The sequence below is a fragment of the Symphodus melops genome (genome assembly GCF_947650265.1).
Source record: "Symphodus melops genome assembly, chromosome: 13".
Lineage (NCBI taxonomy): Eukaryota > Metazoa > Chordata > Actinopteri > Labriformes > Labridae > Symphodus > Symphodus melops.
Window position 1 is genome coordinate 16,161,540 of NC_136703.1, and position 12,855 is coordinate 16,174,394.

At 40.0% G+C, this 12,855-nt stretch overlaps 1 protein-coding gene across 5 annotated transcripts in view; it reads right to left on the reverse strand.

Annotated features, from left to right (window-relative positions):
* LOC306833344 (cyclin-dependent kinase 17-like) overlaps nucleotides 1-12,855 on the reverse strand; it is a 41,008-nt gene that overhangs the window by 8,536 nt on the left and 19,617 nt on the right. For all 5 annotated transcript variants that reach the window (XM_079358545.1, XM_079358546.1, XM_079358548.1 and 2 more), the window contains 7 exons: nucleotides 11,655-11,788; nucleotides 8,026-8,151; nucleotides 1,623-1,679; nucleotides 1,410-1,524; nucleotides 1,127-1,221; nucleotides 915-977; nucleotides 648-771 (listed from right to left, as the gene is read on the reverse strand). In XM_079358545.1, coding sequence (XP_079214671.1) covers nucleotides 648-771; nucleotides 915-977; nucleotides 1,127-1,221; nucleotides 1,410-1,524; nucleotides 1,623-1,679; nucleotides 8,026-8,151; nucleotides 11,655-11,788 — 714 coding nt within the window. The remainder of the gene's footprint in view (nucleotides 1-647; nucleotides 772-914; nucleotides 978-1,126; nucleotides 1,222-1,409; nucleotides 1,525-1,622; nucleotides 1,680-8,025; nucleotides 8,152-11,654; nucleotides 11,789-12,855) is intronic.

Below are 12,855 nucleotides of genomic sequence, written 5' to 3' on the forward strand. Positions count from 1 at the left end.
AGTTTTCATATTTGAATCTAATTCAATATGAAGTTATAATAAAAACTGCACATTCATATCAGTGGATTGTTTAAGTCTTAATTTATTTTATAAAGAGAATTAAACAGCATGTACGACTGTATGTAATGTTATATTACTACCTAAAGAGGGCACTGTTGGATGGTGGTTTACTTCAAACTATGCTGCCTGCTTGGGCCTCAACACTAGTTCAGCCTCTAGGGGCCGCCAGTGAAGCTCTCAAATTGGATTTCTTTATATATATTCATTAATTCAATAACATAAATAAAAAAGTCAAAATCTCTCTAGCTGTAGTAATAAACAAGTAAAAATGGAGGGTACGTATTCAACTCGAACTCTGGGAAGACTGCTGAGCAACCATCAGAGAATTTTGTTATTCGTGTTAAGCAGCTGAATTTGTCACGATGTCAATGCTGTTAATTAGTTCTATATAGTGTGTGTGTTAATCCCTCTTTTCATGACAGCTCTGAACATTTTGAAATGAAAATTGCAACGATTGGAGGAACATTGTGCTTTAGTTCATAAAGTGCAATATCAACAAAATGACTGTTTTCACAAATGAGCCATTTTAGAAAGTTGCATGACAATAGTTTCAATAGTTTTTTACTGACATATGAGTGTTCACGTACCAAAGTCTGCCAGTTTGAGCTCTCCCTTTTCATTGATGAGCAGGTTCTGAGGTTTAAGGTCTCTGTGAAGGACCTTCCTTCTGTGGCAGTATGCCAGACCTCGCAACAGCTGGAAGAGAAATATCTGGAGTGTGGGGGGCATAAGTATGAGTTATTACATTTAATTATCATTAGTCATTAGTTAGTAAACAAGTACTTTACTATGACATGTGTGTGGCTTTATTCTGAAATAGTGAACAAGAGACACAAAGACTTTTTTGCCCATACCTTGACATTGTGAACACTCATGATGTTCCCGCAGTCATCCATGTACTGCTTCAGATCTTTTTCCTAATGTGAGCAAATAAAGAGAGAGAGAAAAAAAATCAGAGTGACAAAATGTATGAAAGGAAGAAAGACAGTGTGGAAGACAGAGTAGTACACATCCACTGAAGACACTCAAAAACAAACATACACACATTCAGAGTTTAGACACTCACCAGATACTCAAACACGAGTGTCAGGCACTTGTCAGTGTGGATAATGTCATGGAGAGTGACAATATTGGCGTGCTTCAAGTCTTTCAGTAGAGACACTAAAGGGGGAGACATACCAGTCTGTCAGTCAAACATAGTCAACGTGGGAGAACGACAACAGCTACAGGCAAAGGGATGAGTAACTCCTGTATTGTATAACAACACAAGCTTTCATGGGCTTGACAATAAGGTCTTGCGTTGACCTGTGAAAATCTTTCTTCCAAACACATGATAAGTGATTCGGTACCTTCTCTGATGGCAGTGCAGGGTGCACCCTCCTCATGCTCCAGACGGATTTCCTTCAGAGCGACTAAGTTGTCCGTTAACTTGCTTCGCCCCTTAAACACTGTAGCATAGGTCCCCTGCAGAGACAGCGTGGCAATGCATTTAGCGGAGGATCTGGGAAGTTTGTTTGCCATCAGTGGGGCCTTTTTTTTTTTTTTTTTTTTAATGAACTCACCTCCCCTAGTTTATCCAGTTTGATGTAGGTCTCGAGTTTCCCAAAGCCAATTTCAGACTAGAAAAGACAGAAAAAAAAGACTTAGTGAGGAAGTTTTGAACCCTATCAATGTGAATTAACACTAAGCTGTAGTTTTTTTATTTACAGCATGATTGCAGGTCATGCTAGGCTCCTCCACGATGTTAAAGCTAATCTCTGGACCTAAATCCCCCCAGGCCAGGGCTTTAAATTCCGATTTCTGGCATGTTGCTGTTGACATTTGACCTTAAACTGCACGGCTCTCATTCATCAGGCCTGGATTTCGTGCATCCCTGCTTGGGTTCTGCTGCTAAGGCATTAGCTTGGTTTTCCACTATTGACTTTCACTGCTACACTAAATGAAGTTGGGGCAGCTCTGCAGCACAGTTTTCAGCATAACTTATCCGAACAGCTTAGCTTATTTAAGTTGTTTTTAACACTTGTTAAATAGTTCTGGGCATGTCGGTGTTCACAACTCTGGTTCTGACGTCATGATTTTCCAAGGGTTGGTCTAATAAAATAGCAAAATGAAATTTCTCCTCAGAACCGCCTTCTTCTGTAACTTAAATGCTGCAAAGTGATGTCATTGTCAGACATACCAGTAACAGCATGTCAGATTAAACCAAATCTTCTCCACTTCAGATATTCTAAAGGGGAATTCCTTACTTACTTCTGAACATTTCTAAACATAAAACAAGGCATTTTTCAGAGTCTGTAGAAACGGAATTAATTTTGAATTCAGTTAATAAAGATTTCGCTGCATAATGTATGTGGCCCCTGGGTTTCAATGTCATAAATTATAGATGGATGTAGCTATGTCAAGCTGTGATACCCACAGGCCTGTCACTGTTCATCCCTCCCCCTGTTCTTATTCACTACTCATTTGTCCATCTCTTTCAGGTTTCTGTTTCAGCCATTTTTTAATTGCCCATCTCTCTAAGCCTAAACATTCCTCTCAATGTTGTGCAGGCTTGTCCGACTATGATGCTGATATGAATGCCAGGCCAGTGTTCGGCTATGTTCGTGTGTCTATGTGAGCATATGAGGGGGAGGGTCTCCTGTGACCAAGTTAGCTGATGAAGCATGTGATCTTTTTAAAGGCATGCCTAAAAGTCGACATGAGAACAGGATCAGGCACAGGATGACACACTTCTACGCCGAAACAAGTGTGAGTACATGGCAATGCGAGATTTTCAATTTGCATAACTAATGAGCAGGAATAACCTTATGTATGGATTACAATCAATGTCTGGTTTATTGTCTGGTAAATTTCCATACAAAATAGGGAAAAAATATTTGCGATACATGTGAACATAAACACGCACACACACACAAGCACACACACACAAGCACACACACAAATACTGCTCCATGTCAGTGTGTGTGACGGGCTGTCAGGAGCTGCTGCTGAGCTCTGCTGCTCTTTTGGCAGGGGAGTCAGTCTCATGAGCAAAACACACACACACACACACTGACACACAGTGACACACATAAATACAAAAAAATATATAATAAAACGGCCAACCCCTTCCCCCCCATACACACAAACACACAGACCCCCCTCTAGAAATAATACATCGGTGGTCTCTAGCATTTTTTAAGTGTCTCTAAAACAAAGGGAGGCCTAGCTTTTAACCTCCAGCATTCAACTGCACTGTGTGTTCACCTCACAGTCCTATTCCTTTGTGTGTGTGTGTGTGTGTGTGTGTGTGTGTGTGTGTGTGTGTGTGTGTGTGTGTGTGTGTGTGCGTGTGTGCGTGCGTGCGTGCGTGCGTGCGTGCGTGCGTGCGCGTGCGTGTGTGTGCTTGTGTGTGCTTGTGCGTGCACACGTGTGTTCCTGCTTATGCTTTGGACAGCAACGGGTTCATTTCATTCCCAGCGCTCCAGTGAGCTAACTCAGCAGAACTAGGTCAGACCAAGTTTTAGTGACAAAACCAAGTAAAACCAAACAAAGTGTGCGTGTGTGTTCTGTCTGTTCCTATTCAGGAAGTGAGGAGACATTTAGTATAGATGGAAAAACTGACAGGAGAAGGAAGACACATTAGAAGAGAGATGTCTGGAGCTTGAGAAGGCTTGATGGGGAGAGAGAGAGAGAGAGAGAGAGAGAGAGAGAGAGAGAGAGAGAGAGAGAGAGAGAGGCTGGGTTGAGAGTGCAAGGAAAGAGGTGGATGGAAAGTAGACGTATTTCATTAACATGATGCCGCCAGTTTTCAGGTCTTTAATGAACGAATAAACGTCTTGCACTGTGATCATTTATCCCACCCACTAATCCTGCTTTGGATGGACACTAATACGCAGTTTTGATTTCTTACGTTTTTAACGTTAACCAACCAGCAAAAGCTATAACAAGAGCAAAACTTTACTGAGAAGAAAAAGTAATACAATTTAATTTCTTATGCAATTTTACCGATATGAAGTCCAATAGTCTGCCAACGCAGGGTTGAACGGGTTTACAAAAAGTGAGCGTTGCATAATACGGCTAAGTGTTGAGGTTTGAGATAAAACGACATCTCCTTAGTCAGCACAACGAGACACTGAATATCACCGGATTGCTTTGAATAATTGATTATCAATGGGCAACAGCAGTCATGACAGAAAACTGATACCAACCAACTTCACTAAGATTACATTGGAAACGATTCAAAGATCAAAATACACGGTTTCAAATGTGAGCATCTGTTAGAGGAAACCCAACACGTGTTCTATGTTATGGTGACAAATGACAAGCTGATAACACAAAAGCCATCATACCTCATATTAAAGCTCAGACTCATTCACTGAGAATGATGAAGGGCACTTCGTGCAGACACTGAGCAACTAAGACATATGCATTATAATTTAATAATCATTTGCAATGCCAGCTTTTTTCCAAATTGTCTCGACTAGGAATCAGTAAACAACTTGTCTATTCATTCAACTTTTCTATTCAAAGGAGTGCCACAGGGATCTATCCTTGGGACACTTCTATTTACACTGGATATAAATGACATTGCAAAACATATTGAAAATTGTAAAATTCATCTGTATGCTGATGATACAATATTATGTGCCACTGCGCCCTTCAAAATTCAAGCCCTTTTATTGCTACAGACCAATTTTTATAATTTCCAGAAAAATCTTGTTAATTTAAGACGGACACTGAACCCCAAAAAAAACAAAATACATGATTTTATCAGGACAGAACATTGAACCCATTAAAGTCACGTTGACAATGTAAACATTGAGGGTTTCCAACATTTTAAATACTTTGGTATCTGGCTAGATCATGATCTGTTTTATAGGTCTCACATCTCTTGTCTAACTGGAAAAGTAAGATTGCAACTTGGTTTTCTTTACAGGAACACACATCTTGCCTAACAGTACAAAACATGAAAAAAAGGCTTCAATAATGCCAGTTTTGGAATATGGAGACACACCATACACACATGCCTTTGCTTCTGTTTTAAAGCCTTTAGATGCCTTATATCATAGTGCTCTTCGCTTTATCACAGGCGACAGATTTCAAACTCATCATTGTGACCTCTATCGATCTATAGGCTGGCTCTCATTGGGTCAACAGAGAATTCAGCACAGTATTTTGTTTATTTACACGGCACTCATAAGTTAACTCCCACCTTACCTGACCAATCTCTTTTCTGTAAAATTTTCAAGCCATTCAAACAAATATCAAAACTGGATCACTTTGAAAATACCAAGGTTCAGGTCCAAATGGGGAAAGACAGCTTTTAGTGTTGCTGCACCTGTTATGTGGTATAACTTTCAAATGATAGCCAAGCTGCCCTCTCTTGTTTCACACAGCATCTTTAAAGAGCTTGTGTTTGAACGACCTAAAGATAGAAATTGCACCTATTTTAAAATAGGAAATCATTGAAACTGATATGGTTAGCAAGTTTGACTATGTGTTTCAGTGTCTATGCCATTATTTTTCACTTTTGTATTTCTGCTGTTTTTATTTTTATATTGCTGCAGGGCACCCCTGGAAAAAAAGAACTCGGCCTCAGTGGGTCCTCCCCGCTAAAAAAAAAAAAAGGACAAATAAAAACAAAAAATAAAAATTCTACCGTAGCACAAACTAACCTGAGAATTAAATCTATCAGGAAGGTGTTTGAGTGTAAGAGGTATCTCAATTAACTCCTTATAAGCAGCAGCCATGAAGTGTGTGAAATGTAGGAAACATACTGAGTGGAACTTTTAACAGCCCAATAAGCAAAGCACAGTCAAAACAAATTTCGGCAAAGATTGCATCACGCTTAGCCTGGGGACTAGAACTCTCAGCTCATGTTTGATTTTTTCTGGCACTTGTGTCTTGTCCCACTCCCTTTTGACAAACATCCACCGACTAGTTAAGGATAAGTTAACCACAACAGTGTATCCAATACGGGGCAGATAAAAGAGAAGACAACCAAGATGGAACATTCTCACCTGCTACCATTTTTTTTCTGAAACACACAAGGTGATAGTTCAGGTTATGTAAACAACACATGATAAGTATTGGCTCTGAATTGTGCCACGTCTAAAGCCCAAGTATTTATTTAAGGGGGTCTGATAACTTTGAGTAAAAGTTAGCTCACTAGCTAACTTGGCAGGCTAACTAGCATGTTTAACTGCTCTGTTTTGGTTGAGCCATCCAGAGGAATTGGTCTGTGCCTTAGAAAGAAAATAAACTGAGAAGTTCAAGATTACCAAGACTACAACAATAATATAAACACAATCTGGATGTGCTTATACTTCCTACAACATAAATAAAATAAAACTTTTCTTTTCCTGCCTACAAACAGAATTTCCTTGCAGACAGGTTTAAAAACGATCTCAGATTATATTACAATCCATTCCTCTGGACGTGTATTTATTTATACAAGCTTTTTTTTACATCTCACCACTTCTTCATTTAATGCTCTATTATCACTTTACACGCTCAGTATCTGCTTAAATCTCATTGTACAATTGTTTGTCCAATTACTGTCCATACATCTTTTATCCACTTCATCTATTTTGTTTTCATTTCATATTCTTAGTCTACTTTGAACCGTCTTTGATGCCATTTTTTTTGGGACAAAAAATATTTTTGAATTAAATTGAATTCCCATTTCCTTCCTGAAAATGTCTCTTGTCATCCCCCTCTGCATCATTCTCTCTCTTCCTCTTAAACCACTTCAAGGTGTCCTGGTGTGTAATCCTTGTCAAGAGGGGAGCTGCAGCAGATGACTATAACTCCACTGAATTATTGATTGGCCTATTACATCAGATGCATACAACCCCAAAACCCTAAAGATAGCCAGCCAGACAAATACAAGCAAGTAGGCAAATACATACCACTCATTTACATTGTAAATACACAAATGTCTACCCCCTTCTCCTAAATGCACTCTTACACTATAAACCTCCTTTCCTCCTGTAAAACTCTCTTTAACAGCTCTTTCTTCTCATCTTTTTGACTCCTGCAGGAAGGCTGCGTCATTAAATCACTTCAAGCTGAGAGCCAAAGGCTGGGCTCTGGCCTGTTCTCAATAATAACAGCAAAAATCGGTTGATGGACAGCCAATCCTCACAGCAATCCAAGGAATCCATGCTTTCCCATGATGTTTTCAGCATCATGTTGAAACTACAAATATGCTCTTACTTTGTTTATTGATGTATGAAGGGAAACAAAAGACACAAGTGATGTGAACTAAAATGCAGTCATACTAAAACAAAAAAAGAAAGAAACTAGTAGTACTTTGCTGCAACACAAAAGCCAGTCAAAAGACATGCTGCATATTCATGTATACATTTCTCTCTGTATCTACCCATCATCCACCTCTCCATACAGTCAATGGTGAACCCCTCCTCTCTCTCCCACCCCCAGTTTCATACCCACAATGCTCTTGGCCTGGATACATAATAGAGAGTGAATGTATCATTCATCCCCCTACTGGGGTATTGTAAGCTCTAAAGCATCTCTTATTGTGTACTTAAAATGAGCATATGTTGATGTCATGGTAATGACGTGTGTGTGTGTGTGTGTGTGTGTGTGTGTGTGTGTGTGTGTGTGTGTGTGTGTGTGTGTGTGTGTGTGTGTGTGTGTGTGTGTGTGTGTGTGTGTGTGTGTGTGTGTGTGCGTGTGTGTGTTTGTGTAGGTAAAATGGCCTTTGTCAGACATTTCACTTCTGCACAATAGAATTTAAAGTTCACAAAACTGTTTCTTCAAATCCATGTTGCAACAAAAAGCGGCACACACCCAGCTGTATTTACCGGGGTACACCAACCAAAACATCATCAAGCGTCTGACTTAATTAGATAAACTAGTTTTAGCTGCTTTTGATACAAATGCACCCCCCCCACCACCCCGCTCCACACACACAAACTCACATATGCAAATAAGCATACAGACACAATGAGCACTGACCAATGAAGCACGGCGTAGCCTGCGGCTCATGGGCTTGTCAAAAGGCGGGCTGTTCATGGCAAACTTCTCCAAGTAGCCCTCCGGTAGCCTGATATCAGCCGGGAGAGACAAACGCTTGTTGATGTCCTTAAGAGAATGAAAAGGATTTGAGGGGAAGAGCAGAGGTTAAAATCATAAATTACATATTACATATCATACAAAATATCAATGATAACACATATATGTTTTGTTTTGTTTTTTGCTTCAACGAGAACCTGTTTTGTATTAAATGGATGGATGAATGGAAGGGCATGTGTGACAGATGTGATTTTGCATCTTACAAATAGTTTCATATAGTTCACTTTCATGGTAAAAATAAAATAAACTTCACAGACTCCAGTAGCAGATGATTAGTGCTTTAACGCACTATAATCATCCCAAACTCAAATTACATTATTTTCTTGACAGTTCTTTGGCAGCTTTGACATAATCAACCTTCTAATCTCTTCTGAGCATTGGTTACTTGTCCGGCTTTTGTGCTACTTCAACAAAAACAGAAGAAAAAGTTCTTCAATTGGCTGCAGCTAAAATACACACACATGTTCCACAACGACAATATGTGCATGTTAAAGTTTATACTTTGGCAAGAATAATAAAAAGACATGCCTAGATACATGCTCAATCCCACAAAAAAGTTATTGGATCACAGTGTTTTGCCCAGAGGTCTTCTTCAGGGGCAGGTACTGTATGTATTCCACATTGACTTTTTTTTCATCAGTGCTCTTTGGTCAACAAACAACGAATTGTTGACACCTTATACATGACTACAATGTATGTTAACTAAGGTCAAGACTTCCTTTTCCAGACCAGGAATCTTAGAAACAAGAAAGAAGTAGGATCAGAGAGAAATGAACGGCCAGTTCAAAGCCACTTCATGACTGAACTGGTTCCAGGTAGACATGCTTATCTACAGAATACAACAGAGTCAGAGGGTTTGCTATTTTTGTATTTTTTACAGTTAAAATATTTTTAGTTTTGTCAATCATTCATTATGTTTTTTCACTAGTGCATTTGTAGTGAATATCTGTGAGTACCTACTCCTCATTGGCTATAAGATAACCCTCTCTTTCTGGCATTTGCCTCAAAACAATTAGTGTGATGCTACTTTTCCCACAATGCATTGCTCCTTTATGCTATCCATGTAGGACATGTTTTCTGGCAAGGTGCCAATCACACGTTGTTTCCATGGCAGCGCTGACTGGCTGGCCCCCATCCCAACAGCCCCGTGGTACGTGTCCTCGCTGTGTAGCGTGTGCAGTGATATGTGTGTTTACATGTGAGCGTCAGTGGGAGGGTAGAAAGTGCATGTGTGTGCCTGAAGATGAAAGGGAGACGGATTTTACGCCTTTAATGGTTTTAACTGAGCTCACTGGCTAACATAATCACATGCAGTATCATAAACAAGCCATAACCCCAAGGATGGTGACACACGTTTCGAAATCAACCCCACAAACACACATTGCAGACACACTGAAAGCATCATGAAATGCTCTGCAGGCTGCATGAGCACATGTTGTGAAAAATAACTGGTCGAACATGCACTAACGTGACCTACTGACTTTCAGTTATTTACACATTTGTGAAGTGAATGTATGAATCATACAAAAAGAATACACCGAAAGCAAATAATTCAACACAGTTTACAGTCAAAGCAACAAGCTAGGGATGCATATTGCTCTCGGAAAAAAAGCAAATGTTGTTTAAGTTATTACAATAACATTTCAGATTTCATGCAATTTGTAAAGCTGCTTACAATTCTCCTTTATGATAGGGGAAACATGGCTGAAATGACACTAATGCCCTCTTACTCACTGGTAAAGACTGAAGACCCATGCACATTAAACACACACAAACACGTGCCCCCATACTCACAATGCAGAACAACTCTAGTAGCTCCCTCATTGTCCTCCTTAAACGTGTCTTTCTATACACTCACTCACATGCGTTTTCCACGATGCATGCCTCTGACCTGCCACATTACTGAACTCACACTGACAGACAGAGAGAGAGAGAGAGGGGGAGAGGCTGGCACACTGGTAGAGTGGCATCCACACGCTCATAGGAGGAGGAGGAAAAAAGAGGAAGAGGAGGAGGAGGAAGGGGGGGAAGCAGGAGCAGAGGAGAGAGGAATGGACAGATTCCTGAGGGGGAGAAAGGCAGATGGGGGGAAGGGGTGAACGTAGAGTGTTGGCTGCATGAGGAAATGTTTTTCTTTTCTATCTCTCCCCCCCAACCCCCAAATGTTGTCCTCTATCTCTCCTTCACCCTCTCCCTTCTTATCTTCTCCTGAGCTCCCTTCTTGTGGATCTCCTCTTTCTTTGTCATACCAGTAATTATTGCTACTTCCATAATTACTCTCTCGGCCCAGCTTTTCCTTTCCTTCTCTGCCTCCCTCCCTCCTTCTCTTTCTTTCTCTGTGGTAAAAAGTGGTCCAAATTAGTCCCTTCCACCATTCACAGCAGTCAGAGGCAGCAGCCTGTGTGTCCAGAGGCATTTCCCATAATACTGCTGCACTCATCACTCTGCAACTCCTAAAACACGCACACGCACACACACACACACACACACACACACACACACACACACACACACACACACACACACACACACACTCTGACCCAGACATTCGGCACAACCTTAAGGATGTGGCAAAAACAAGGCAGCTAATGGCTGCTTTGTCTTACTGCAGATGGCAGAGGTGCACTCACTTAGACATGGCACCTACTGTATGTAAAAGCAGGTCATGAAACTATTATAGGTCTGTGTTGGAAGTGGTTTATTTTATGGTAATCTATTGTATTAAACAATATGATATCGTATTGAATTGTGTCTTATCAATATCCTCTGTATGGTATTATCTCATATCATATCATATCCTAGTGTATTGGATTGTATAGTAATGTACAGTTCTGCACCATACAGTATTATATCGTTTTATACAGTATTGTATCAGTTGTACTATTTTGTATATTATTGTATATTACACACAAATCCATCACAGTACATGTTAATTATTGGATTCAAATCAAACTAGAAAAATCTATGAGTAGTAGTATGAAGTATAAATGATTTGCTAACTGTGAACTAATTATCATCATATACTACTCAGACATGGGGAAAAAAGGTGAATTCATACAGCACCATGTTCAAAGGAATCTCTTGAGTGGTGCATGAATGAACTACCTTACCTTCTGATATAAATCCCAATTGATAATGGATTTGTAATTCACAATATTTTGCAGGTTAATTTCTTTAAACGTGACCATGATACATACTAAACAGGACATTGTTATTTAAACGTGTCTGTGATCTTTACAGTAAAAACTGTACAATGTTGGTCTATACCAAATGTGGCTTGCCTGCTGTTTCTATATACACATCAGGTGATACTGTATATATTTATATTACGTATGCTTACAGCGAATAAAGGCAGGCACCTCAACAATATTTCACTCTGATACTGACATCTAAAACTTTATGGAGTCTGCATATAGTTTCCTTTTTACTGTGTGGTTACCCTGAAAATATAAGAAATACAGGCTTTTGGAAAAAGTCCAAGTTAAATTGTGTACATCTTTGGCTTCTCATACCTCATTAGAGATGCGCCGATGGTGGTTGTTCCGCATGCGGACCCTGACAGGACTCTGGACCTCATCAGAGGATGTCCCTGATGCCTGGTCGCTCTCCCCATCTGAACCCATCTTCACATTCTCATGGACAATACCTGCAAGACACAGAGATACAGAGTGATATTTTCAGGTACTAAATTGCAATTACTTGTGAGTGTTGTTAAAAAGGCTTTATGAATCTTTTTTGTTTCTTCCTGTATCAATCTCTCCATGTACTTATCACATGACGCAGCGTTTTGTATTTAATGTAATTCCTCCCTCCTTAAAAGCCATAGTGGGATCGTAATTCCCCAGAGGATGGATTGTACCACCAGCCATGCAGGAATGATGGGTGAGTGTTTATAAAAATTCCATTGGTAATAAGAGGAGGTCAGAGATCGATATCACCACGCATGGAACGAGAGCTTTCCCGTCTTTGCCTACCCCCCCCACCCACACACACACCATTCCCCTGCCGAGTTCATCTGATTAATGAGTCACGGTAGACAGGGCACCCTCCTTCAACGGGCTGTGAGTAAAAGTGGGGGAGGGGTCTCTCTTTGGGTTTCAGTGTATGGTGCCTGAAATCTCTCAAGTTTGAGCCATATACAGTACGTGTACGTGTGTGTGTGTGTGTGTGTGTGTTGGTCTTGTGTGAGAGGAACTGTAAAGCTCGCTTCTAGCGATAGAAACATCGTAGTTTACCATCCTGACTGTTTACATTTTGAAACAGCTAGCAGAGTGACAGAAGGAGGGAAGAAAAAGGGGATCAGCGGGAGGATGATTAGGCAGCAGAAGCTTCAAGAAAATAGTCCCTTGAGTGATTGTGTCACATCAGCTGTGAAAAAACAACTATTAAGAGCAAGAAAGGTAGAGGTATTATATTATTGCATAAACTGTTTTTCCAATAAATATTTTCCCTACTTACCAAAACCTTTTCAAAATTGAAATAACAATAATAACAACACTATTTCTAAAGTGAAACATATATGTAATTATTTAGACTAAGGAGCTAACTATATATATTACGTATATTTCACAGCTGCTTATTTCAGCCTACATCTGTCCTTCAGTCTTACTATCTGTTGACTAAAGCAGCATCTGCTCATTATAACACAATGCATCTGTGTAAAAGCTTAGTAAACGTCCTGGTAGTTATTTCGATCTGTAAGTCTGAGGTAAT